We start from the raw sequence: 27,544 nt of genomic DNA on the forward strand, positions 1-27,544 counted from the left end.
TTGGTTATGATGATTTATTGTGGCAGTGATGTTAGTCTGACATCTGTGGCCTCCTGACTGCAGAAGAGGTAATACCCTTGGTAGATATTTTGCAGCACATCTTTGAGAGACTTTTTTTAAAGTAGACTTATATTTATAAATGTTCAATAAATCTGTATGTAACTCATATTCTATAAGAAGTCTACTGTTGCTTAAAATATGGTGGAATTTGTTTGATGTGCATATAAATACTGACTGAAAAAGTAATTGGTAACCAGAATGTTTGAAAGTAATCACTTCTTAAGAAAATGGGAGTTTGGAGTTTTAAGTGACCTGGTTCAGTATTTAGTTGGCAATGTTTTTACTAGCATTATAAGATGGAGCATGGATAGTCTATGATATGCAATAGTAAAAGGGTTACTTGAATAAGCACAGTTGGTTGAAGTCATAGACTGGAGATTTGTGATCTATGTTTGAGTCTAACTTCTATCATATATTAGCCATTTGATCTTTGGCAAAGTAATTAACATATCTACCTCAATTTCCTCATCTGTATAATACTATTGACTTAATAGTTTTATTGTAAAGATAAATTAATATACTTAAAATGCCTTGAAAGATGGCAGGCATAGTGTGCTTTCTTTTCTGTTCATAAATATTTTTATTATTGTTTTTACCATTATTGTTGTGGTGGTGGTGATTTGTCAAGAACTGTGAAGTTCAAGATTTTACCCCACATGCAAGCTAAAAAGTTAACCAGACACAGTGTTCTGAATATTGGCAGAAGTCATGAAACTCCTGGGTCAGAGACAAAAGAGTTTATTACTTATAGTAATAGTAATAGCTGGAATATCATCATGTTTCCACCCATAGTCTAAGTCTCAATTCCTGTAGGGCAATAAAAGTATATTCAGCAGACACCTACACACACAGTAGATTACATTATGAGAGAGAATCATGATTAGGGAACCTGAAAGTTTTATGAAAGGTAATAAACTTGCCTGGTCTTTGCCACAGAGAGACACAATATCTTTATCATACTAGAGTATAAATGACCAAAATTTGCTGCTATATTTTTCTCTCAAGGCTACTAGCTCTACAAACACATTTGAAAAGTAAGCTTGGAACAAAGGCAGCCAGTCCTTTTGCTGACAAGATGTGCAAAAATGTGATACTCATGGAGAAGTGTTTCCTAAAACATCTATCCCTGGTTTATATACTATCTTGGCTTCTGGTGAATTTTTCTTTGAATACATGACGCTTTAATGGCTTACCCGATCTGACAGACAGAAGCTGAAATTATATCTGATCAGTTTGTCTTACACAGCATTTAACTAAGACTATTATCAGTAGGATCTCTATAAACATTGTGCCCATTTCATAAACGTGCCATTTCATAAATGGGCACAATGTTTATAGAGATCTTATTGATAGTAGCCTTATGAAATGATTTTAAAATTCAGTGCTTGGATAGGATGCTTATTCAAAAGGGTCAAATTTACATAAATTAATTTACATTTTAGTTTTTAAGTAATTGGAACTGTCCCTCAAAATTTCAGAGGAAAATGTACAGGAATATGAAGAGTGTTCATCTTTTATGAGTTGGCTCAAGTCAATTGTAAGAATTTCAGATCACTGAATATTACCCTGGAGGTTCCCCATGGGCTAAAGAATGATTTTCACAGAGTCTTATTAATTATATAAATATTTTATATTCAAATCAATTTTTTTCAAAGCAAGAGAATTACAGAAGCAGTGTGCAATTTAATGGTCAGACTCTGGATTAAAAATTCAAAATTAAAAATATGATTTTAGGCCAGTTTTTTAGCTAGTGCTTAAAGAAAATTATCCGGAATACAGACCAAAGACATGGGAACATAAAAGAGAGGTTAAAAGACACGGAGGGCTGAGTAAGAGGATCTAAATTTATGTAATTGGTATTACAGAAAAATAGGGGAGAGAGAGTAGGGAGAAGTAATGTTATTTAAAGAGATAATGACTAAGAACGTTCCAAAACTGGTAAACCAATGCCCAGATTCAAAGAATCCCAGTAAATTTCAATCAAAATATTTGAAAGCAATAGGCATAATCACTCCCATTAAGAATATTATAGACGAATGGAGAAAGCAATTATTAAGTAAGTGTGAGCCACACAGGAGATCAATGAATATGCAATCAAGCACAAGTTTTTAAAGTTTTATAATAGTTTGTCTATGGTGTGCTCAAAACACATAAATTATTATCTGAGGTTTTAGTCCTACTGTTATTAAAATATTAGCTGTAGCTTCGTCAATTTTAAACTACTAAGAGATGAAGTTTGATACTATGGAAATTGTAATATTGTATGCTTAATAACAAGCCATTAATAATGAATAAAACTAATTTATTCACTTAGCAGAAAGTGAAATTATAAAATCATGATTTCAAGAAGTAGTACTGTACTATTGTGAAATATGCCAATCAGTTAAGTTTATGTTATATTACATGTGATCCCTATTCCTGTATGAAAATTTCTCATATGGCATAAAATGTATCCTAATTGTAACCTCTGAATAAACAGTAATATGCAGAATATACATTAGTGGTATAAATTAATAGTGAGGGTAAATGGGAAACTCTAGTTTTTGAAAACATATGAAACTAAATCATCAAATCTTGATTGCTACTTCTGTTTACTCAAATCTTGGCTAATTATTTGGTCACTATTTTCTGCTACTTTATGATTCAAATAAAATTACATTCACTTCTCATAACTTTTGCTTCATCTTACTTACTTTACCTGATGTTAGTGTTACCCAGCATGTATTATGAGGATAGTGGGTAATGAAGACAGGTAGATATTCTAGTTTTATTCTTAGTCCTCAATAAAGACTCTGTTTTCCTTATTTATAACACGTTTCAATTCCATTCCAGTTCTGTTTCTTCTTCTAACCTTCTTGTTTTGTCCATGCTCCTGTCATTTGCACATGTCGATAGTAACTTTCCTGGAATATTCCTTGCCGGATAATTTCTGTCTGACATTAAATTTTAGTCTCTTTCCATTCCTGGATTCTATAGAACAGGCAACACTGTTCCAATTTTGCCCTGTAGGACCCCATGTCCAAATCATGACTCCACTTGCCTGGGCTGCCAGTATCCTGCATACTTCTTGAGAGACTGTGCTATTAGAGGCAACTGTGAATGTAAATGGCCTGTCATCCCAGTGTAAGCTAAGCGCAAGTAACTTTGATAATAGAAATGTATATAACAAAATCTTTAATGTACATGTGTTCTTTGATCTTCATGATAGTTTGTATTTATTTTTATGTTAAAAACATTATGCAAGCCAGGCACAGTGGTTTACGCCTGTAATCCCAGCACTTTGGGAGGCCAAGGCAAGAAGATCACTTGAGGACAGGAATTCGAGACCCACCTGCCAACATGGTGAAACCCCGTCTCTACTAAAAATACAAAAAAAAAAAAAAAATAGCCAGGCATGGTGGCATGCACCTGTAGTCCCAGTTATCGGGAGGCTGAGGCAGAAGAATCAATTGAACCTGGGAGGCAAAAGTTGCAGTGAGACGAGATCACAGCACTGCACTCCAGCCTGGAGACAGGGTGAAATTCCATATCAAAATAAATAAATACATACATACATACATACATTATGTGGACACATAAATACTGACAATTCAATAATAAATTATAGCATCCTTATGTAGTTGATTTGTGTCTATATCAGAAAATACGATTGTATCAGTATTGAGAGTGTCTATTTTCTTCTTCATTTTTTACATATTTTTAAATTTCATTTTCATTTTTGTAATTTTTCAAAGTAGAAAGACATTATTTGATTGTAACAGCCAATGTTTTGAAGTGTATGCAGAACCTTCGCTCTCTCCACTGATGAGGGGTGACCCAGCAATTGTGCTTGTATTTTTGACTCAAGATAATACAGCTGATTGGACCAAATTGTCCCTATCAGATTATTTTACTCCAGAATTTGAACTGAGCTACACAGGCAATGAGTCTCGTTATTTCATCACATTTATAGAGTCCATAGCCTAATTCCTAACATTTCTGAGTTCAATAAGTTTTTTCGTTTTTCTTTGTTTTTGTTTCTTAGGGACAGGGTCTTATTTGTATCCCCCACTTGGGAGTAACAGTGCCAGGATCACAGCTCACTTCAGCCTCAAACACCTGGCCTCCAGGTATCCTCCCGCTTCAGCCTCTCAAGTAGCTGGGACTACAGGTGCCTGCCACCACATCCAGCTAATTAAAAAAAATTTCTTTTAGAGATAGGGTCTCAGTATGTTGCTCGGGCTTGTCTCAAACTTCTGGCCTCCAGTGATCCACCTTGGCTTCCCAAAGTGCTGAGATTACAGGCCTGAGCCACTGCTCCCAGCCTGAGGTCAGGAGTTTTAATGCTTAATTGCAATTGAATGAGACATCTTCAATCCTTTCCCTAAATTCCTAAATTCCTTGTGTGTTTCAACTAGTTTGAAGTTGTTCGCGCTCTTAGTCATGTCTAATATATTGATTTTCAGAAAGCAAAACATGATTTTCAGTAAGATACTCTACCTTCAACACTTCCTAAAGTTACTCACAAGTGTCAAGAAGTTCAATACAATTACTACATAGTATACCAGAATACTGAAAGATAAATGCAATGATCAGTATGAGGAAAAGTTAACAAAACAAGAATTATAGAATTATAGACATTTTTCTCCTGGTGTACAGATTCAGTTTTCCGGAATGGATGGGATTTTCAGACACAGCTTAGGGTGACCTCTGTATATACTTCTTATGAAAACGTTCTATAAACTGTGGTTGTAGACAGCCTGATTTAAGTGGTAGGCATGATGACCTTTAAAACTGTTTCATTTTTCCATTTATCTGGAATTTCATGTGTATTTTACTTTGGAAATAAAACTAGTTTCAAACAGTAAGTCCATGGACAGTTTAAAACTGATATACTTCAATTATTAGTTTACATCTTCTGATTATTCTACATCTTAAGAAGTGATTTAGAAATTGTTATGGACTAATAGAAGAAATGTTACAAAATTTCAAGCTATTAAGAGAATAAGGTGTTCTACAGGAGTGAATTTTCCAGGTAAATGAAGCTCAATTAATTTCTAATATATTAACTGTTAATTGATGGAGGAAATTTAAAAAAATTTAGGCATACCCATATCCCTGATTTTCTAAACCAAGAAAATTGGATATAATTCCACAGTCTCTCAAGGGATATCTGAGGGATTCCATAATATTTTTACCACTTATATCTGTTTTCCATTTTTCTATTTTCCTACCTACATCTGAAAACTTCCCAGAGTTAATATTGATGATGGGTTTGAGAATATAAAATCTTTTCAAATTGGCAATGCAACCATCTTTACAGTATACTGTTAAGATTTGAGCCTTACTGTTCTACCAGCAGTTTGCTTGGTTTTACATTTTAAAGATCAGACAAAACACCATAGAAAAGGCTTTGAGACCTCAGTTTCTCTCTTTTGAATCTTTCAGAGAAAAGGTGACATGAATGCTTCCATTGATAGCATGCTTTCATTTAAATGATTTTGAGAAAGCCTGGACTATAAATTGACTAATATTAGGGAAACTAGTTGAATGCTGTTGATGTGTTTAGCATTTTACTGGCTATAAGTTTGCTGAAATGTAAATTCCAAGCCCTTAATAACTCTAACCTTATTATTTAAATTGATCATATTTTGCTCAGGCAAATATTAGCAAAACATATTACTATAAGTAACTTTTAAATATTAAATAAGTAACTTTTAAAAATATTTGATTAAAAGCGTGGGCTGAAGATGACAATTATATCTGTATCTATTATCTACAGCTATATACACATTCACAGTTTATAATTAATTACAGGTCTGTAGGGTACAAAGAGTAAGACAGCAATTTTAATTAATTGATTAGATTAACAAAATTATAAGAATGAGTACTTTGTTACACAAGATTTAACATTGTCAATTATACTTACTATATGATGTGAAAAACTGATGGAATATTCATTTAATTTTATGCCTAAACTGAAAGCTATAGGCTAGCAAGCAGAGGTCTTCAAAAAAGAAATAGATTACAGACAGCCCATGAAAGCATATAAACACAGCTGTACAGGAAAATTACTTGGAGAGGTTTTAAATTTTTTTCATAGCCCCTTGTCCCTCAAGATTCTGATTTGCCCATTTTTTAAAAACTTCTCAGTTAATTTAAAATTTTGGCTAGGGTTGAGCACGATTATATGAAAAACCATGATGACAAAAATTGTCTTGTTTTTAATACCTTTTCGGCATTTAAAAACATTTTATTTCAGTACTATTAACAATAATAGCAATAATCAAAAGAGGAACTCTTTTAAATAATATTGCATTAAATTTAGAAAATAGGTCAAACAAGAAAACTACAAGATATGGGAGTTTACAGAGAGAATAGTGAACTTAAAGCTACCTTAAAGAAAAGAAAATACTATTTATTCAATAGTTTCATGTAAACGTGACACTTTTATATAATAGCAGGTAGCCAATTTTCTGGGTGAGCTTATGTTTTCCACTTTCTTAAAGTGTTGAAGAGATGAACATTAGCAATATATGATTCCTCCTCAAATTTCAGGATATGTTTATGCTTTTCCTGTCACCCTACAGCTTTTTATCTTAAAGAGAAGTTTAAGAAACTAACGACTTTTAAAACCGCTATTACAAAATATCATTTTATATCCCAATATATAAAAGCCACATACACAATAAATTCAATTATTGTAAGCAAAGATGTAACAGAGTATAAAAAACACAATTTTCAGATCAAATATATTTAAATCATTTTTAATAAATACAAAAAAGTTTTTTAGCATTAATTTGCATGTGATTAGTTAGGAATTTTTTAAACAGCAAGCATGACATATTCAATAAAGGTCATATGATCAACTAGTGGCCTTTCCCAATTACAACAAGGTCACAATTACAAATATTATTAGTTCTTGAGTTATTTTCATGAACCAGAAAACCTACCAATAAGTATACTGTCACCCAGAAAATTTCAAATTTCACATAATGTGACTATCAAATTCAGTGTTGGAGATTCCTCACATTCTCTATGCATGTGATCGTATTATTAATTTGTAGCAAAGGAAAAATACTTTATTCCTTTTATTTTCTATTCAAATGTAGCAATAAGTATGACATTTTTTAAAGTTTTCCTCACATCACATCTACTGGAAACATTTCATGAAAGGTGATGTTCTTTAGTTTGAAGCACATCAAAACCTGAATTTGTATCTGCTCAGGAAAATCTTGAAAATTTATCGAAGACCAACAATTTTAAAATCAAGTGTAGCGCAGGCACCCAAGATTAACAAGCAATAAGGACTTAACTGTGGATGGTAAAGTTTAATTCATGAAAATTGTGGCTCAATAATTGAGTTTTACTTATGTCTTTCTAATTATACGTTACACCTTTTTACACATTATGATCAGTTTAAAGCACAATCAATTGCTTCAACGTCTATGTCGAATATGTTAAAAATAAATTCTGAACAAATCTATCAGTACTATTTCTAAAGTAATTCTGCAACTAACTCTTGCTTTCTTAGCATCAGTTGTTTTTACAAATAAACTTTGTTGGAAATATTCATGTATAGCCAATAATATAGTTTATATAGCCAATGCAATATAGTTTGCCTTTTGGCATCATGTTATGGCAAAGTCTTCTAAAAAGAAGCATGGAAAACTGACATTTTCAAACCTACTAAGCTAATTCAGCAATTGAAATCCCACCGGTGGCATCCCTTGGGATCAATTCAGGCGTCATTCTATAAACGGTAACTTACAACAAAATGTTTGATGAAATCAGTACATAATCCTTGAAGCCCAATGGGAAAATGTGATGAAACCAACAATATGACAAATGAAAACACATCTCTCCAACCACTAATAAAACTGGCAAAATTAGAAAAAAAAGAAATGAGGTGCTTACTTTTGCTTAATCGACATTAATCATTTTTAATACGTGATCATTACTTGTGAACCAAAAAAGAAAACTGCAATATATTCCCAGAAACTAAATTGTACCAAAGTTAGTAAATAGCTAGCATCACAAAAACGGGCATTGCTTACTGTACAGTACAGTTTTATTGTTGAGTGTTTGCTTTTTACTTGTTTGTTTTGTTATGTAGAAAACCATGTAATGGCTCCCTTATTGAATGAATATTCCCCAAAAGGCATGAATATAAATTTGAATTAAAGCAAAGAAAAAACACAGGTTTTTGGTTTTTTTGTTGTTTTTGTTTGTTTGTTTGTTTGTTTCGTTTACCTTTCCTATAATATATGTAAACTGGTATGTTGGTGTACTATATAGAAATCCTAGATTTCCAGAGCTTCAAGAATCACACAGTGATGATGGCTGCTGTGAGGACTGAATGAACTAATATGCATAAAAAACTTAGAACGTTGACTAGTATGTGATGGACTCTCTGTAAGAATTATACTCTGAACCATTCCAATTCAAAAAGGTATGAAACAAACCAGTAATGAATATACATAACTTTGTATTTGTAAATAACCAGATATTTAACTTTTAAAAGAGCTTACACAAGCTTCCGTTGAGAAACCTGGCATTCAAAGATGTTTTTATTCTATCTCATGAAGCAGAATTGCAAGATCATTTTGAATTTAATCTTTAAAAAAAAAACTAGAAATATTCGAAAAAGTTTACACCAACATAGAAAATATATTTTTAACCATATGCATAACTCAAACCTAATTCTAATTAATAAGTTTGTTATGGATTTACTGAAAAATGTGTTCTAGTGTGCAAGTTAATTGCTAGTTTAATAAGAGCTGAATTTGTGATAAGATCCATTAATAAAACAAATTGTTTAGATATCATAAATTTATCTGAATTTCTCAAAACATTATTCCATACATACCTAGGAATTACACACATACACACTCACAAACATACACACATCACTGACACACACAGCTAAGACCTTTTTAAAAGATCTTTGGGAACATTACTGTAAGCTGAAACATAAACCTGTAAATTGTTTTTTCTTATTGGCAATATTAGGTAATGTTATGTATTAAATACATCATCGAGTAGTTTGAGATGGGATGTATAATTACCTTTATAAGTATTTCTTCATATATAAACAAACAAAAATAGAATATTTCAACTTAACAAGATAGAAGACACAGTGGTCTAGATATGTTGATAATTAAGAATTTTAGCAAAAAAACAAAATTATGATATATAATATTTATAAGTAGATATTGAATAATTTATTACCTTCCCAAATGACTTTCACATGAACTTTCTCTACTTTAGTATTTTAGTTATGATGCTTACTATGATAGAATAACGACTCTTAAAATATTTGTGTGTCTACATATGTATAATTTATCTATTTTCTCAGAAGTTAAAAAGGGAAAAATGCTTCACTTGGTTTAATTAACAACAGTCTCACGTTTCCTGTGGTTTCTTCTTTTCAGTAATTCTGAGCTCTTAAATACTGATGGAAAATATTAATATCTTTAATATAAATTTTAACAGCAAAATATTATGGATATTAAATTATTATGTTAAATCTTTACTTTAATTTTTAAAGCATGAATTCAGTAGATAAAAATATGACTTGTCTTCTCCACACTGTTACAAGTGGTTTTGGCATAGTGTCCATGTTTCTCAAGCATGCAGATATCAAAAATAACTGCACCCCTCCCCAGTTAAAATTTTACACTTCTGCATACTTTAAATTAATAAAAGGGAAGCACGAGGTGCCTATGGGACCTCAATTAAAAGGAAAACGAATGGCACTATAGGGTAGCAGTGGGTCAGGTAGTAATCCCCTTAAAATTCTGAATGTTTTCATATGATAAAAAATTTGGTCATTGCTTCAAAAACATGCAGATGAATGTCAGTGTGCCAGGAGACTAATAACAAGAATAATCTGTTTAGTAAATCTATTAACATAACCTCATATTTCCAAGTAAATAATAAATATGTCTGTGTTTCACAGACATGTGTCTGAGGGCATCAGGCATAGAATACATTAAACAAATTATTAATGGATGCCAAAGAACCATGATAATGCAGAAGGTGACTTGAGCTACTTCCTTTCTTCTTTCATTGGAATGATGACCGGCCATGACAAAGAAAAGTACCTATAAAGCTTTGGTGCTCTTCTGGAATCCATGATTATATCATGGCAGGGTTTGTGTCCCTCAACCAGGAATTCAAAAAGAGCCACATAAATGCAAATTATACTTACCAAATAATGAGAGTAAAATAATAGATTCTGGGTTGTTTTTAAAAATAAACTATGAACCATTTAAGAAAAAAAATTTAGAAACATGGCTCAAGGGGATCACTTATCCAAACCTGAGATAAATTCAAAATAGAGAGATCCCTGAAAAGATTTCTAAACATTAAGATTGGCACTTACTAAAATCACTAAAATTTTAAAAATATATATTAAATGGTTATATTTCTTCCATTTTATAATCAAACACATGGGAACATGAACAGGAGAAAAGAGAAAAACAGCCACCCATCTTAGCACACTAGTGGCATCATAGCTCATTAAAGAACTCCCAGTACTAAATTAATTTACATGTTTTATATAGTCTTTAATTTCAAGTCATTATAAGAATGAGATGCACTTAAAATTTCAACTAAATTCAGTGGGTGTGACATGAGTGATATTAACACCAATTACAGGGCATGGCACAGGAGGTAAAAAATATTTTTGAATAAATATTAGTTAAATCAGAGTAGTAGCTACAAAATAATGAGATTATATCTCTATATATGTACATGTATTTATCTACATTTTGTACATACCATAACTCTTTATGTCATTGTACAACTGCATAAAATAGGTATAATCTTATGGGCCAAAGAGATCAGTGTTAGTATATACAAAATGTATTTTCTGAAAAATTGGCCTTATTGTGATAAATTAAAATCCTTTTAAATTTGTTTTTAAATTGGTTCATGGAAAGGACAATAATTGTTAAGAATCTTGTTCTATCATTTAAAAGCAATTTCCACGGAGCATCCCTAGTCTCCCCACAAGAGCAGAAGCTCCTTTTGATTTATTTAAACATTAAAAGAAGAAGAAATATGTAAAAAGTACATCAAAGTTTAAAGAAATAACAAAGAATTCTGATCCCTATCACTGAAAAATCTGAACTGCCAGAATGTCATTGCACTCAAACAAAATTTTACCACATGAAATTTAAAATAAGAATAACAGTGATAAGTTTTCTGGTCAATCTGCCATAAATGCTAATAATACTGGTGCCATCAATATAGTAGCAGCTCTTTGCCCAAAGTATAGATGAGCCTTTTCTGTGGTCATACAGAAACTGTTATTTACAACGGTTTTTACATATACACATATTTATAAATTTATAACTTGTAGTCAGACATTAAGGGGGCAATGCGGACTTTACAAGACAAATATTCTTAAAGTATCTAATAATGCATACCATATAGAGCAATTTCATTGCTTGCCTTCTGGCATTGTGTACTTCCTTATACAATTGCACACATCCCTAAGCTATACAGAAGAGCTATGCTATATTTAAATGTATAAGAAAATAGGATATCTTCTATTTCAATGTATGAATAAATGCACATTTTAAAACTAGGTGACAAAGAAAGTGTTATGGGAAGGGAATTAAAGAAATACATTTATTGGCTCATGTAACAATTTTATTTTATTAAGGATTATGGATTACCTCTTGTGAGGGAATTTTTAATGTCAAGGCTGTCTTCTTGGCAAATTCCGTTAATAAGTTGCATTTGTGACCTTGGTTTTATACAAGCATGCAAAGCATATAATAGAATCACATGGAAACAAAGAAAATTTAAAAAATTAAATGAGGCAAAGGAATAGCAATTTTTGCTGATATTTTGCTTATTTCCATAGATACTCCTTTTATTGATTTAATGAACATACCTATTTATGCACTATACTCAAATACTGTACAAAACTGCAATAAATGTTACTATTTGACTACTTATGCTTCTATAAAAACACCATCGTAAAGGTGCATGTTTTAGTAAAAGTCAACTAATAACTGCTAATGTACATGTCAATCAAAAGTATTTGAGGTTTGCCAAAAACTTTGAATCTAGGCATAATACACAATCTTTAACTTTTATTAGCATATTTCGGGGCATAAATAATATTTTAAAATATTAAAAGAAAAATGAATTTTACCCATTAATAACTAGTAATTATATAAAATTTAAAATTGTGGTTTCTAATTTAGCTGTGTATGTGTGTGTGTGTGTGTGGGTGTGTGTATGTTTGTGCACGTGAAATAATCCACAATCTATTGGTGATGTTTTAAAGTTGCAGTGTAAAAATGTTCAACCCTTACCAAAACCTCTTCTGGTATACAAAGCTGTTGTAAATTTGAGTCAGCGAAATTTAAAGTTGCAATTTACAAAAGCAGATTTACATTAATTCTTATCTGAAAGAACTGCTTTCACAAGAGAAAAATGTGCCAATTAACTGCCCTTTCCTTTATAATTAGTGGCTTCTGAGTCTTGAAAAGAAGCCTTAAGGCAGAATTTGCAGTAAACAGGAAAGAGGAGAATCATATAAGTGCTTGTCATAGTGTGGGGCACCTATGAATTCTCATCAGTGGGAGTTTTTGGCACAGTTTTCTAATCCAATATGCATGTTGCTCCACAGCAACCAAACTGGATGCTTTTTCCAGTCTCCAGCACCAGTAAAATTTAGCTGATCAATTTCAATACAACACATACCTGGAAATGCTAAGACACATTTATTTTCTTTTTTTTTTAATTAAGGTAGTTTCCAATGATTAAAATAAATTGTAGGATTTCAATTATTACTTTCAAATAAACTCTGAAGCTAAAAATGTAATGACCATGACATTCCAATAGTTATTACATCGTAGGCATAATTAACATCCTGTCGGGCTGACTCATAATTATTTGAGCTTGTCATGCTGTAATATGTACATGGCTATAGATACTATCTTTAGTAATTCATAGCTGATTTCAAATCTCTAGTTTTTCTTATGTGTGCCAAACTTCCAATTACATTAGCAGGGACTCTGAGCACTCATGAACGGAGCTGATGTCAAATACAATGTTTGTTACTTCAAAGGATTCATCTAGGAATGACAATGTTATCTTCCATCATAATTAAGCAACAGTAGAAAATACCCCTACTTAAGAGCTAAACCAAAAGGGTCCACAAAGGGTTGTACAGGATCCCCATTTTCATCTCATTTAGAAGAATAGGAAATTAATCAGGTCATCTGAAATTCACTTTAAATCAGGTCCTAGGGTAAATCTTTAAAAAAGGCAATGGCTGTTTTCGCATGGAGTGCTTTCTGTCTGCAGTTCCATGAGTTAGCAAATGCATGTCTCCATTAAAGGTCTACTGGTAAGCTATGTCACTATATACATACTGTACATGTTGGATCACAAATTAGCAGTTATTAGTCAGACTGTACATAGCAAAACAAACCAAATTTAATGTTGCTATACATCCCAAAGATAACATGGGTCTCAATTCAAGGACTGACCCCTAATACAGGTTCTCTGTTTAAATATGTAGCCCAGTAAACTAAATTAAATGTACCAAACAAAACTGGAAAAACTATTCTGGACATTCTGTCAATTTTGCTAACACTGTTAAAAGTTTTCTTGGCTTCAGCTGGCTTGTTTTCTGGCTTCTTGTTGGGTTCTGGCGTGGTTGCACTCTTGGAGATGGTGGAGAGAACTGGATCTTTTGAAAGATTCGGGGCATAATTGGCAACAGCCACTGCATAAGCGTTGTTCTGTATCATAACGGAAGCCTTTTCTTTTTTCTATTGAAAAATACAAAAATTAACAGAGTGTGGGTTGAGTCTGCTACTTAACATTTTCTAAAGTCCACTTCAAATTCTGAAGGAAGGTATCCTAATACAAATCATCATGCATTAGCAAAAAACAGAAATTAGGAAAATAAATAAAGGTGTTTATTAAATTCCAAATCCATTACGGTGAGAAAACCCCCAGTAAAATTAGTGGTACCACTTTCCTGAGGAATCTTATTGGTTGTGGGTTGACATGGAAAATAACCAATAGAAAAATGCAACTTTAAAAAAACAATATAACTTTTCTTTTCTCATGAGTCAGTCAAGTATTTGTCAAATGAATGACTGAATGAATAACTGAAATGTAGAAATATTTTAACAAGAGGAATGATAATCTACAATGAATGATCCCACATTTCTAGCTTAGTAACAGGATTCCCTCCCACCTCACGTCAAAGTCATATAGCAATGCTTTACTCAGATGATGGGAAGTTGTAACCTTATGAAGATGGCAGTGCAACAAATACTAGAAACACAGAAGGAGAAGAATAAAATACAAAGTCTTGGATTTTTGCTTAGCTCATCCCATTTCACTTTATAATCTCTAGTTCCATTATCACAAACTCTTGTCTGAGTCACTATTATCTCCTGCCTGGACTTTGTGTCCGTCTAGCTTGGCTTGACTTTGTCCAACCATTAGACACATTATGGCCACAGGGATCTTTTTTAAGACATAAATTGGATCATTTAACTTCTATGCTTACATCCCTTAAATAATATTTCATGGAACTTAGAATGAAAACAACATTTTTTTTACAAGGCTTCTTTCTTTTGCTCATTACTTACTGGCTCCCCTGAAATAACCTCAGTTTTCAAAATACTTTCTTGCTTTGGTGCCACGCTTTTAGCCATGATATTTCCCCAGCCCAAAACACCTCAGTTTTGAAAACCTAGAATACCATCTCCCCACCCCATTTTTCACATGAACACCAATTCCTTCTCTTATTTTGGTCTTGGTTTAAATGCCATTTCCTAAGAAAGGACTTTCTTAAGGTCACTCTAACTAAACATCTCTTTGCTCCCATATAGGCTCATTCATAACACTCTAATTTGTTTCCATTATGACATTTTTCAAAATGTGTTATTTCTTCGTCATGTGATTATTCGACTGACATCTTGGTTTCTCATTCAATGAAGGCTGGTGCTGCTTCTGTCTTGTTCACCTTTGTAATCTTAGCACTTAGCATGAAGCCTTCCACAAGTTAGCCACATAATACATCAGTGAAATAATATATAATTCATTTAATAAAATGAAAATATAAATAGTACTTATCTGTTTCTTTACTAAGATAAACATATTTTTGGTTACTTGAATACAAAGTAAATTGAGACAGCAGTGAATTATCCAAAATAGTGAGCAGGGTGTAAAGCAACAGATATAGAGGACAAATTGGTCTACAATCATATTTTGACTCTTAGTTATTTTAATTAAGAGCTCTCAATGTGTTCAAATAAGTTTAAAAAGGAGCTCTGAAAGCCCAGGAGATTCTAAAAACAGTCATGGATTACCCATCTTTCACTGGCCTGAGTTTCTTCCTCTCCTTTTTCCCCTGCTGACATTATTCCAGATCTGGCTTAATTATGAAAGAAGGAAGGATGAGACATCACCATTTGTAACTTTGTAAAAGCTACAAAACATCTCTTCTTCAGTAATGATGCATATAGTTCCCATGTTACAAATAGAGGATAATGTCCAAGTGAAAAACTGATAAGGAAATTATAGCGAACACTTTTTGAGCACTAGAATGTGTCAGGTTGATTGTTAGCCAAGGTGACATCTCTGACAAACCTCACTACGGGATAGGAAGTTCCCTTATTAACCCCATGATATAAGTTCAAAAATGAAGGCTAAAAAACTTTTGTGACTTGACCAGGTCTGTGCCTATTAAATGGCTGAAAAAGCACTCAAACTTAGATGTATCCGACTTCTAAACCTCTGCTTTTAAACACCATGCCATATGATTTTCGGTCTGAGGAAGCTGTTTGAGACATGGAGTATGCTTTCTCCTAAAATATTCTTGTTGAGGTTTATATCTCTAGGTCAATCTTCAAAAAGGGCTTTTCAACTTATAATGTATATAACATATAGTGTTTATATTATTATTTGAGCCAAATTGAAACATCATTTAAAATGATATCAGATTGCACATATAAAGAATCTGGGCCTTGAGAAATTTCCTTAATGTTTTTCTTCAGCTTGTAACTTGACAAAAGGAAGATAATGATACTAAAGGTATATCAAACTGTTGTAATAAACAAATGGATGAATATATTATTCTAACCACATTGAGAAACATATATTCTCCTAGTGGAGTGCAAATCATAACTATTACAAGCCAGACAGTGATTACTGGTGTACAAGATGTAAAGGCAATATAATTTGTTACGTGTTAGGTAGAAGAAGACAAATATTTTGTTGAAGAACTCAAGGAAAGTTTGATGGAAGTAGGACATTTATGTTGGATGAGGAACTAAGGTGTAGGATTTAGGCATGTAGACAAAGAAACATAAAATGTAAATATCTTTTTTTGCAACAGGAGTCTCCAGCTAGAAACCCTATACTAATTTTAACCAATATTTTCTTGCCCCTCACTTGAATACCCTTCAGTTGCACATATATGCTCAGGAAATACAGGTACAAAGTCTCTGAAAAACTCTAGAGCAGAGGGACTAACCAATCTGAACAGATACTCTGACCAATCAGAACTGACGTTGGCTGTAAAATACAAGCAGCAGCACATACCAGCCAAGTATCAACCCTGCATATTTGTATGTTGGCACTTTTTGTTTTATGCTAACACTGTGGACTCTTTAATAAGCAGTGTTAAAACTCGTTCCAAGTTATGTTTGCAATTTTTATTGACAGCTATAAATAACAAAATTCACCTTATTTTCTTCATTGTTTAAAGTATGGCTTCACTCTCTGAATCAGCAAAAACTTCAGAGTAGGGCTCAGAACTTAAAAAGGTAATGGTTTTGGCTTCAAAGTGCTCTCTTGTAACTTGGAAACTACCATTTTCAGGAACAAGTAAGCAAAGTACAACAGCTAAAAGTACCATTTTTAGTTAAGAACCCAGTTGCTGGCACCTGTAATTTCCTACCGATTCACTGAATGAAGGGCAGGGCAATCCTATGGTGCTGCGTCTTCTCAATTCCTAGCCTCAGCACAGCAAAGCTTTTCTGGCTCAGAATTTTACAAAGTCTTATTTTAAAGGGGAAAATAACTCCCCTCAGTCCATTTAAAAGTAATAACTGCAAATCTATAGTAAAGCAGACTGTTTCTCTTTGTTTAAAATTAAAACCATGTTTATGGAGAGAAAAATACTGTTGAATTCATAGCTGACTTACAATTCTAAGATCTTCTAAAGCAGAGTCTATAGGTTAAGTCTACATAATATATATTATTAATATTCTTTATAAGACACAGATTTGATAGTGATAGTCCCAAAGAATATCCATACCCTAGCTAAATGATATCCAGGAGGTATTACATGGCCCTATTCACTATTTATTGCTATTAAAAATAACTGTGTTGGGAGAAATCATACTATAGAGACCTCTTCGAATATCATGCAGGCTTTGGATCAAGCCACACCATCAGCAGGCTGAATCCTTGGGCCACATGACTGATTTTACTTTATTTAATGTAACTTTTAGCTTACACTCAGAACCTGAAGAAAAATAGTCCAGTGAAACCTTTTGTGTTAATGATTAAAAACAAGTACTCATTTCCATAAATGAATTTTTTAATGCTCACGTTCCTATACAATTTTTGTTTCTTTTGAGAACTAGAAAAGTTCGGATAGTTCTGACTGCCTAATTTCCTATTGCCTCATCTCATGCTGTATTTCGACTTTAAGGCACCTAGATAGGCCACTTCATATCATTTTTGAGAATAAGGCCAGGTATAGCCAAAAATATACACTGTGTTCCAGAAGCCGATTTTAAAAAAAGGTAATGTTATAAGTTGAGAATGGGATCAGTGGGAAGGAGACTGGGGATCATGCAGGCAAACTGACACTATTTTCTATTAATTGTAAGTAATTCTCATGGCTTTTGAAAGCTAGGCGTGAATGACTGATAAAATATCTCTCCGGAATTCTTAACCACTAAATTTCACTAGACTTCTCTACCTACACGTCCCACAGGTAATTAAAGCAAAAAAAATGTCCAGAAGTGCACTCAGCTTCCATCCACTCTCACTTCCTGCCGAAATCTGTACACTCACTTGTACCCCCTAATCTGTGACTGGCAACACAATTCAGTCAGACCTGATAATTAACTCCACATTGTCCCCTGGTTACCTCCTTACCATAACCAGGCAAACACTGATTCAGCTCTGAGTCACATGGACCGAGACAACACTTTCTACTGCCTGTACTTAGTTGCCATTTCATGCTTTTCTGCAGGACCCTGGAACTTGCCTCTATAATGAAACATGTATGTATCTTTTTCACTTTTGTTTTCCTTTCACTTCATTGTAAGCTCCTTGAAGGCACAGACTGTGTATTGCAGAGTTCCTAGCATAGTTCCTGGCTCAGAGCAGGCTCAGAAACGTTTGCTGAATGATAAATGAGTGGCATGTAACTAAAACGCTTACTATGATAAAAATGTATATATAACATATAAAGTATAACTTAAGATAATATGTTATATAGACTATAATAAATACTTTATCAGATCAATTGATACAGAATTCAATAGCTTATTCTACAATTCTATTATGTAAGTCTCCTGAATGTCTTCAATTTCACCATCTACAGATGTGTAAGACTGGGAAATAATTAAAGAGGCTAAATTTAAAAAAATCAAAGCTTGTGGAAGCTGTTTTACTTGTGATTTAGACCCATATCAGAAGGTGAAGATTTGATTTATAAACAAAATAAAATATATTTTTTATATATTATCTGGGTGGGGGTAGAGTAAACTATGCTGTTACACAGTTTGTTGAATGTTCAGTTGTCAATGAAGTGGAATGAAAAATAAATATAACCCACCCAAATTGATTTTCCATTTTAAAATGACGTTTAGTAGGCTTAAGTATGTTTTGAGTGTATTACTTTATTGAAGTCTTTGGATATATATTTAAAATATCAAGTCTGGAAAAACCCGGATTACAGAAATTAAAACGTCTTACACCATGGTGTCAAAACAATCTTGACTTCCTATGAGTGACAGAGAAAATAATTTGCTAGTAACTTCAGCCGATGTTCTAGCTAACATATAAACACCTATGAGTAAAGTGACCTGGCATTTGATTGAAAATAACAATTACATGGTTTGGAGTCAGAAAGAATCTTAGGGACTGTTCTTTACAGTAAAGAAATGGGGTTCTCATTCAAACACTAAATATAATAGGCTTTGGAGAAAAAAATCAGGTCTCCAAAGTGCAAATCTATGCTTTTTCTACCATACCATGTTGCCTTTTTACAGTTATTGTGGCTACTAGAAAGCCCATTACTTGTAAAATAACAACGTGCTCATTGGTCAGATAATGCTATTGTTAACTGTCTACTAATCATCCTGACTGAGAAAAGTGATACTTACAGAAGATTGTTTGAAGGTTAAACAGTCCATCCACTTCTCTAAGTACTCTAAAGTCTTTTCTTGGAATAAACTGGGCCATGAGAAAGCTATATACTTGGACCATATTAGCTTAGCTCCTTGAAGAATTGCTTTCACTGAGTTGTATGTTAATGTAATGCCTTCAGCTTTTATTGAAGGGGACTACAAGAAACATCAATATGAAATCCATTATTGCGTTTATTGGGAAAAATTTGACATCACTTTCTACAGTACCCAGCTTCCCCTAATTAAAAAAAAAATAAAACATGATATGTTGTTTTTTTAAAAGGCAATTTCAGTGTAAGGAAAAGTTTTTCTCTGAGAAAACTTATATATCTGAAGAAAAATAACTCTTCCCTCCCCCAAGGTGTTACTTTGGTCATCAAGAAACTGAGAATTTGAAGCTTAACTGCTATTGCTATGGACTGCAGCTAATGTGCTGGCCCAAAGATGAATGTATTTGAGTCTATTTTCTTTCATCTTGATTTTCTAATTTTATTTCTATTTTATTTAATTATAATTTAAATGCATGCATTCTTTGATGAACTGCCTGAAATATTTTGGAACAAGGCAGGATGTTATAAATGCAAATAAATAAATAAATACACTTGAAAATGTGATGTTTTCTATGAATTAAATAAAATGACTCATAAAACAATAGCACATTCCATAACTGTTTGCATATTTTGTTCCTACGTCTACATTTTGAGTAAATTATTATCTAGTGTTTTCTATAAATTCCTTAGCCAGTTTGGACTCACTGACTCAGATTTAGAATTGAAAGCAATCTCAAGGAATTAAAGTAAATACATTTTTTATCAACTCAATAAGATATGTACTAAATACTGTGCTAAGTAACAGTAGATACGATGATGAATAAGGGAAAATATTGCCCACTCAGATCCTGTAAACTTGTGTAAGAAACAGACTTATTTACAATATAACTATAATGTAATGAGATGTTGTAAAAATAATTTGTACCAAATGGTGTCAAAACACAATTTGGGGAATGAGAGGAGTTAAACACATTAATCTGAAAAGTTTTCATATTATGTAAAATCAGATGGATCTTAACAAATAATAGGAGTTTGTCAGTTAGCAGCAGAAGAAGAGGTATTATTGCAAGAGGGGTCAGCAGGTCTAATGTTATGGAGCTGTGAAGAGGCATGGATGTTTGGGAAAATGATTGTGGCTAGTAATGGTTAGAGAAAGAATATGATTATGAAACTTAGATCTATCCTCAATCCTGGATTCACTACCTCTTAGATGTGTGATTCTGACCAAGTAACTTTATTGACCAATTCTCATTTCTAAAATAGAAATATTCCCAGTCACATGGAAGCAAAAACATAATAAAAAATCTTCCCTATTATTCATTATAGAAACAAACATAAGAGAAAACTATATACTTGGACCATATTAGCTTAGCTCCTTGAATAACTGCCTTTAATAATTGATTAAAGAACTGAAGAGTTAGTTAAATGATCTGATTTATGATTTAGAATAACTCTGACAGTAATGTAGAGATAGATAAGAAGAAGACACGATTAAAACTAGAAAGGAGTAAAAAAAACTATAAAAAGTATGAGAGATGGTGAAAATATGGTCTAAGATATGTAAGGAGAATAATGGACGAGATTTAATGACTGACTAGATGTTGAGCAATACTTCCAAGTTGTTGGCTTATAAGATTAGGTTGTGGCATTAATGGAAGTATCAATTAGTGATGAATAATTAGGTATGGGCAGTGGAAAGATATAAAATCTATTTTCTTTTATCCTTTCTAAAACAGATATTGTTATATTCAGGTTGAGACTGAGGTTGAGATGTTATATTCAGGTAGAAATATTGCAGGAATAGGTTAGATATATTATCTCGTAAGTTAAAAGGTATGGTGTATAGTTATCAATAATGACCTTGAATAGTGAAATGAAGGCATGGGTTTTAAATTTTGATTGGGTAATACCTCTTTAACTCATACCATATTTACTGAGCACCTAATACATGTAAGAACCTGTACAAAATGCCAGAAAGAAGTGATGTGTTAAACAAAAATGGTCATTGTCATGATCAGTGAAAGAGTTGAGACACAAACATGCGATTACAAACTACGACAAAGGCTCTAATGCAAAAGAACAGAGTACTGCACACACTTATAATGGAGGCCTAATCATTTACAAGGGCAGGGGAGGGCTCAGAAAGTTCCTGAGGAATTGATATTTGTGCTGAGGATGGCAAATGGGGGGACAGTATGCTTAGTGTTGCAGATATTCATGCAAGCATTGTCAGTAAAACCCTTAAAGTGAGAATCACGCAGTGAATACTCAAAACAAAAACAGCATTAAAGAAAGCAGAATTGACTGTCTTTAGGGATAAACAAGAACAGATGCCAGGGAAGCTGGGTCCACTCTGAACTCTGGCAGAGAATCAAAAAACAGAAAATGAATAGTGGCAGCTGCCAGGATGTGAGGGAAGAAAGCAGATACTCTGAAGTTTGATTTAAGAAAGAAAAGAAGAGAAAAAGTTGCTGTGCTGGGCCTGAAGAATGATTCTGGAGCATAACAGTAAAAAAATGTAATGGGGATTCCTTGAGAAAAATAGGAAAATTATTTTCAGATCTTAAAGTATGGAGGTTATTAGTGCTCTTCAGCTACAAGATAGTAAATGAAAAGGAAATCAGATTATAGTTGGTCGAGAATTAAGTTGAAAGTGATAAGATAACATTGCAAGCAATGCTTTAAAAAAGTTTGAATACAGAAAAGAGGGGAGAAACTGAGGATGTGGGAAGAAAGTGGCATAGGATTAGAAAGTTTTCTTCTTGGTAAATTAAGCATATTAAGCATCTTCATAAGCTGAAAGAAAGGAGGCAGTTGAAAATAGTAAGATGGCTTTGAAGACATAAAATAAGAAAACAATAACTAATGGAACAGGTTTGAGAAAGCAAGAAGGAAAGAGATCCAATCAAGAGCTAGGATGAAAGAATTTGTATTGAGCAAAAGGAGAAAAGGAAAAACACTGGATATGAAAAAGGGTTCCATAAGAGCCTGGGGTTGCATAAATAGACACCTTTGTATTAGGAAAGGCATAACAATTCAGAGTTTGATAATCTGATCCAGCACTGTATTTTTCTAATGATAAGATTTTCTTGTCTAATTTCACAACTGAGGCTAAAAGTAGTGTAAAATCCTGCCCAAGCTCACAGAGCAAGGTAGCTCTGCCTTTTAATATAGGGCTCAAATGTAGCTTGAGTATAACTGAGAGTGTTTATTTATTTATTTGCAAAAACTAAATTTAAGTAACGGTGCACATTCTACATGTAATATGTCGAGTGTGCGCATGTAAACAGGTTAAAGACATATGTCTTTTTCTTAAAACATACAATATCAATATGGAGCTGAATCATTATTCTTATGGGGCAAATTGATAATTGGTATTTTATGAATTTTCAAAGAACTTTTCATTTGCTCGTTGGATTGACAGATAACCGCATTTGCTCATGTTTACTAATGTCAAAACAAAAGGACTTCCATAAGCCTGGTTAGTCAGAAAGGACACTAAAAACAGCCTGTGGACAGAAACTCTATACTTAAAGAAAATTATAATTTTCTGCTTAAAAATTAAGTCTAAGGAATATTAAGATAAAAGTATATTACACTGAAATATCTTTTAGGCAGATAGGCTACTTTAGGGCACTCTTCTGGATATCCTTTTAGTTTTAAGGACATTTTAATTCTTAGTCTGAAGATAGGTTAATGAAACATCTCTCAAAACTCATCTGAATCATGAAATTGGATAGAATACCCACTGATAAATTCATTATAAGTTTTTTTTTTACAAAACTTTCCATGAAGGCAAAGAAGTCCTCCCACTGGTATTATATTGTCAGATTTAAGATCACAAACTCGTTCATTCTTTTATACAATAAATGTTTATGAAATGCCTGCTAAGGACCAGGCACTGTGCTGGACAGTCTAGCTGTGGAAAAGGAAATGAGAACAAGCAATGTCTGATATATTGTTTTCCTGAAGTAAACCACAAGAATTAAAATAACATAAACAATGTTAATTCTTTTCCTGAAAATTAGGTTGGAACCTCAGTGATTTTGACATAGATTTATCCTGGCTATGTGTAATTTGGCATACGGATAGACTTAAATCCACTATACATGAGGAGTAAGCTATTGCTTTTATAGAGCATTATCAATTATTTGTTTTTCACATTTAGAGGTACTTCTGTTTTCCAAAGTAAAGAGTTGAGAAGGCATATCATTTCAGAATGTCAATTTGGCACTCTCTAATATTAAAATAATATATCAATAAATTTATATATGGGAATTCATGGCACAAAATGTTTATCTTTTGTGACATATTTACAAAGGTCTAATATTTTATCTCCAAAAAACTAGTATAAAGGTGCATGTTTAACCAATATACCTTAAAAAATAATTGCATAGATACCATGAAAAAGCAGTACACCATATGGGCAATGAAAACATAAATCAGTATTAAATTGTAATGGAAATGCTGAAACAGCCCAGAAGTTAAGCATACAAAATTGACCAGATTCCTTTTAATATTTATTTGTTGGCTCCGTTAGTAGGGAAAACACAACTCATAAAATGAAATAAATCATCAGTCTTATTAAAATTTCTATGGCTTACAAAATTAAGGAAAAAGACCAAGACTTTTAAACTATAACATTTACTGCTTGTATATTTAAACTGTAACATGGTCATAGAAATGAAAAAATATATTCAAATAACTGAAAAAGAAATCAAATCTGCAAGTATGTTAATCCAAATTTAATAAAAGAAGCATTTAGGTTGATACAATGTTAAAGATATCCTCTGAATACAACTTTTTACCATTATTAAGAATATAGATGATTATGATACATTCAAAGCCTCCTCTTAGGCAGATACATAATCTACAGAGTATGAAAGGAAACAGCTGTTATATCAATGCACAAATCTCCCATTAGATTCAGTACTTGAAACCTAAATATGGACAGCAATAATCTCAAAAGAAGTTAATCTTAAAAACAAATAACTTTTCCCTTTTAGACCATATGAACAATTTAAAATTCCTAAGCATTCCAGCACCGACATATTTATTCCATACAACATGGGAAAGATTTTTAAAAAATGCTATCCGGGCTTTTACAATCAATCAGCAGAGACTGGAACAGGTGAAGAGGATTCAACTCATTGATAGAGCCTGGAATTCTATAATAAGTAAAATTAATGCCCATTTTCTTTTTTCTAATCTCTTTATAATAATGCAGTGTGGTGTTAAAACCATGAACTTAACAGTCAGACAGGTAGATTGGAGTTCAAGTATACTTACTAACAAGTTGTGTAAGCTTGGGCAAGTAAATAACTTTACTGCTTCAGATTCTTCATGAGTAAAAATGAGAATAAGAAGGCAGTCTAGTCATAAGGATGCTATAAAGATTATGTGAGAGAGCATATGTAAAACACTTAGCACAGTGCCTGACATATACAGCTCAACAGATGCTACGGAGTGGTTTTAATGGAAGTATTAGTACTACAAGCACTCCTAAAGGATTTCAGGCAAGAACACTTTAATAGAAATTGATATGATTCAAATTCATATATATATGGATGTCTTTAATGTCAGTTTTTAGAAACATATCTGTTACAAGCGGAATTCATTAGGGTATTTTCTTAATAATGATAACACGGAAGCTCTCACTTACCTTGTCATTTACTACACTCTTCCCATCCCAAGCCCATCCTCTTTTGGTGAAGTAATTAACAGTTGCAAATTCAATTAGGGCAGAGAACACAAATGCATAACAAACAGCAATAAACCAGTCCATGGCAGTTGCATAAGCCACTTTGGGGAGAGAATTCCGAGCACTGATGCTTAGAGTTGTCATTGTTAGGACAGTTGTTACTCCTGCAAAAGAAAAGATAGGAATCGAAAACATCAATGGGTACTAGCAGGACAGCATGGGAAGTAGCTTTTCTTTCTCCCTCCAGCCCCCAAAGCTTTTACTACTCTTATCCACTAAATAATAATAAATAAATGAATAAATACTGGAATTTATATTAAAGTGTAAAGTTAATTATCTTAAATGGTTATGATATTTCATGATGTAATGACTCTCAAAATACTTTCGGTTTCCATTTTTTGTTCTGTATAAAAATCAATTTTCCTCTTCTTAAGTACTATTGAAGTTAAAAAGACTAGGGATACTGAAGTAGAATTACCTACAAGGAAAAGCAGGCACTTTAAATGGTCCCATTGCCAATTAATATATATTTTTGAAATCTTATAAAATCCTCACATTAATTTGTTCATCATTTATTTGAATCATGTTAAGCAATGGACCAATAACACACAGAAGTAATCATGAAGGAACCGTGATTTAAACATACTTCAAGAGGCTGGGCACGGTGGCTCACGCCTGTAATCCCAGCACTTTCGGAGGCCAAAGTGGGTGGATCACAAGGTCAGGAGTTCAAGACCAGCCTGGCCAAGATGGTGAAAGCGCATCTCTATTAAAAATACAAAAATTAGCCCAGCATGGTGGCAGGTGCGTGTAATCCCATCTACTTGGGAGGCTGAGGCAGGGAGTTGCTTAAACCCGGGAGGCAGAGGTTGCAGTGAACCGAGATCATGATGCTACACTCCAGCCTGGGCAACAGAGCAAAAGTCCGTTGAAAGAAAGAATGAAAGAAAGAAAGAGAGAGAGAAGGAAAGAAGGAAAGGAAGAAAAGAAAGAAAGAAAGAAAGAAAGAAAGAAAGAAAGAAAGAAAGAAAGAAAGAAAGAAAGAAAGAGAGAGAGAGAGAAAGGGAGGGAGGGAGGGAGGGAGGGAGGGAGGGAGAGAGAGAGAGAGAAAGAAAGAAAGATATGTTGCTTTCCTCTGAGACTTTTATACAAAAGAATAGAATATAAGACAAATACACACGTACATATATACATATACATATACATGTATGTACATATATGTGTATATACACACAATATAGGAAATGAAAATAACAAATCAGCAGCAACTGTAAAGGTAATACAAAAAAAGTTGCTTTTTAAAAGCAGTATTATCATCAAAATGTTAGTAAAACTTTAAAAAATTGATACTCTCCCGGTATTGAGGAAGATATGGGGCATTACAAATTTGTGTCATACCAAAGAAACTGTTGTCTAATCCAAGGTCATGAAGAATTAGCCCTATTTTTCTTAACAGTTTTAGAGTTTTAGATCTTACCAGTGAGTCTTCGGTCCATTTTGAGTTCATTTTTGTGTGTGGTGTAAGGTAGATGTTCACATTCATTCTTTTGCACCTAGATAGCCCATTGTCCCAGCACCATGTGTGAAAAAAGACTTTTGTTTCCGCATTAAATTATCTTGGACACTTCGTTGAGAATCAATTGACCATAGATATATGGGATATCTCTGTACTCCAAATTTTATACCCTTGATATACATATCTATCCTTAGTCAAGTTTTACACTGTTTTGATGACTATAGCTTTAAATTAACTTTCGAAATCAAGAAGCTTGAGTCCCTTCTTATTCTTATTTATCAGTCTTAGTTTCCTTCGAGATCGTTTTGGCTATTCAGGATCCCTTACATTGCTGTATGTTGTTATGGTTTTGTTATGGTCATTTTGTTCATTTCTGCAAAAAAGGTAATTGGAATTTTAATAGGTATTTCATTGAATCTGCACATGATATTTGGTAGTAATGCCATTTTAATGATACTAAGTCTTTCAATCTTTGAACACAGGATATATTTCCATTAGATCAATCTCTCTCTCTCTCTCTCTCTCTCTCTCTCTATTTCTCTATAATAAACATTTCCATTTATTTAGGGCTTCTTTAATTTCATACAGCAACATTCTATAGTTTTCAGTGTATAAGTCTTTCATCTCCATCGTTAAATGTATTTATAGATATTGTATTTGTTTGGATGCTAATGTAAATGGAATGGTTTTCTTAACATTCTGTTGAGACTGTTCATTGCTTATGTACAAAAACACAACTGATTTTTTCTACGTTGATTTTGTACCCTGCACCTTTGCTGAATTTGTTTAATAGCAGTAACAATTACGATGTGGTTCG

The 27,544-nt window shown here is 32.9% G+C and overlaps 1 protein-coding gene across 7 annotated transcripts in view; it reads right to left on the minus strand.

The window, feature by feature from the left end:
* Positions 1-6,785: 6,785 nt before the first annotated feature.
* Positions 6,786-27,544, minus strand: part of GABRA2 (gamma-aminobutyric acid type A receptor subunit alpha2) — a 151,253-nt gene continuing 130,494 nt past the window's right edge. For 4 of the 7 annotated variants that reach the window (XM_019026034.4, XM_055384184.2, XM_055384185.2 and 1 more), the window contains 3 exons: positions 25,173-25,375; positions 19,437-19,616; positions 6,786-13,841 (listed from right to left, as the gene is read on the minus strand). In XM_019026034.4, the coding sequence (XP_018881579.1) occupies positions 13,545-13,841; positions 19,437-19,616; positions 25,173-25,375 (680 nt within the window). In that variant the 3' untranslated portion in view covers positions 6,786-13,544. The remainder of the gene's footprint in view (positions 13,842-19,436; positions 19,617-25,172; positions 25,376-27,544) is intronic. The other 3 variants (XM_055384189.2, XM_004038632.5, XM_055384190.2) reach the window with 1 other exon arrangement.

This window comes from Gorilla gorilla, chromosome 3, assembly GCF_029281585.2.
Source record: "Gorilla gorilla gorilla isolate KB3781 chromosome 3, NHGRI_mGorGor1-v2.1_pri, whole genome shotgun sequence".
NCBI lineage: Eukaryota > Metazoa > Chordata > Mammalia > Primates > Hominidae > Gorilla > Gorilla gorilla.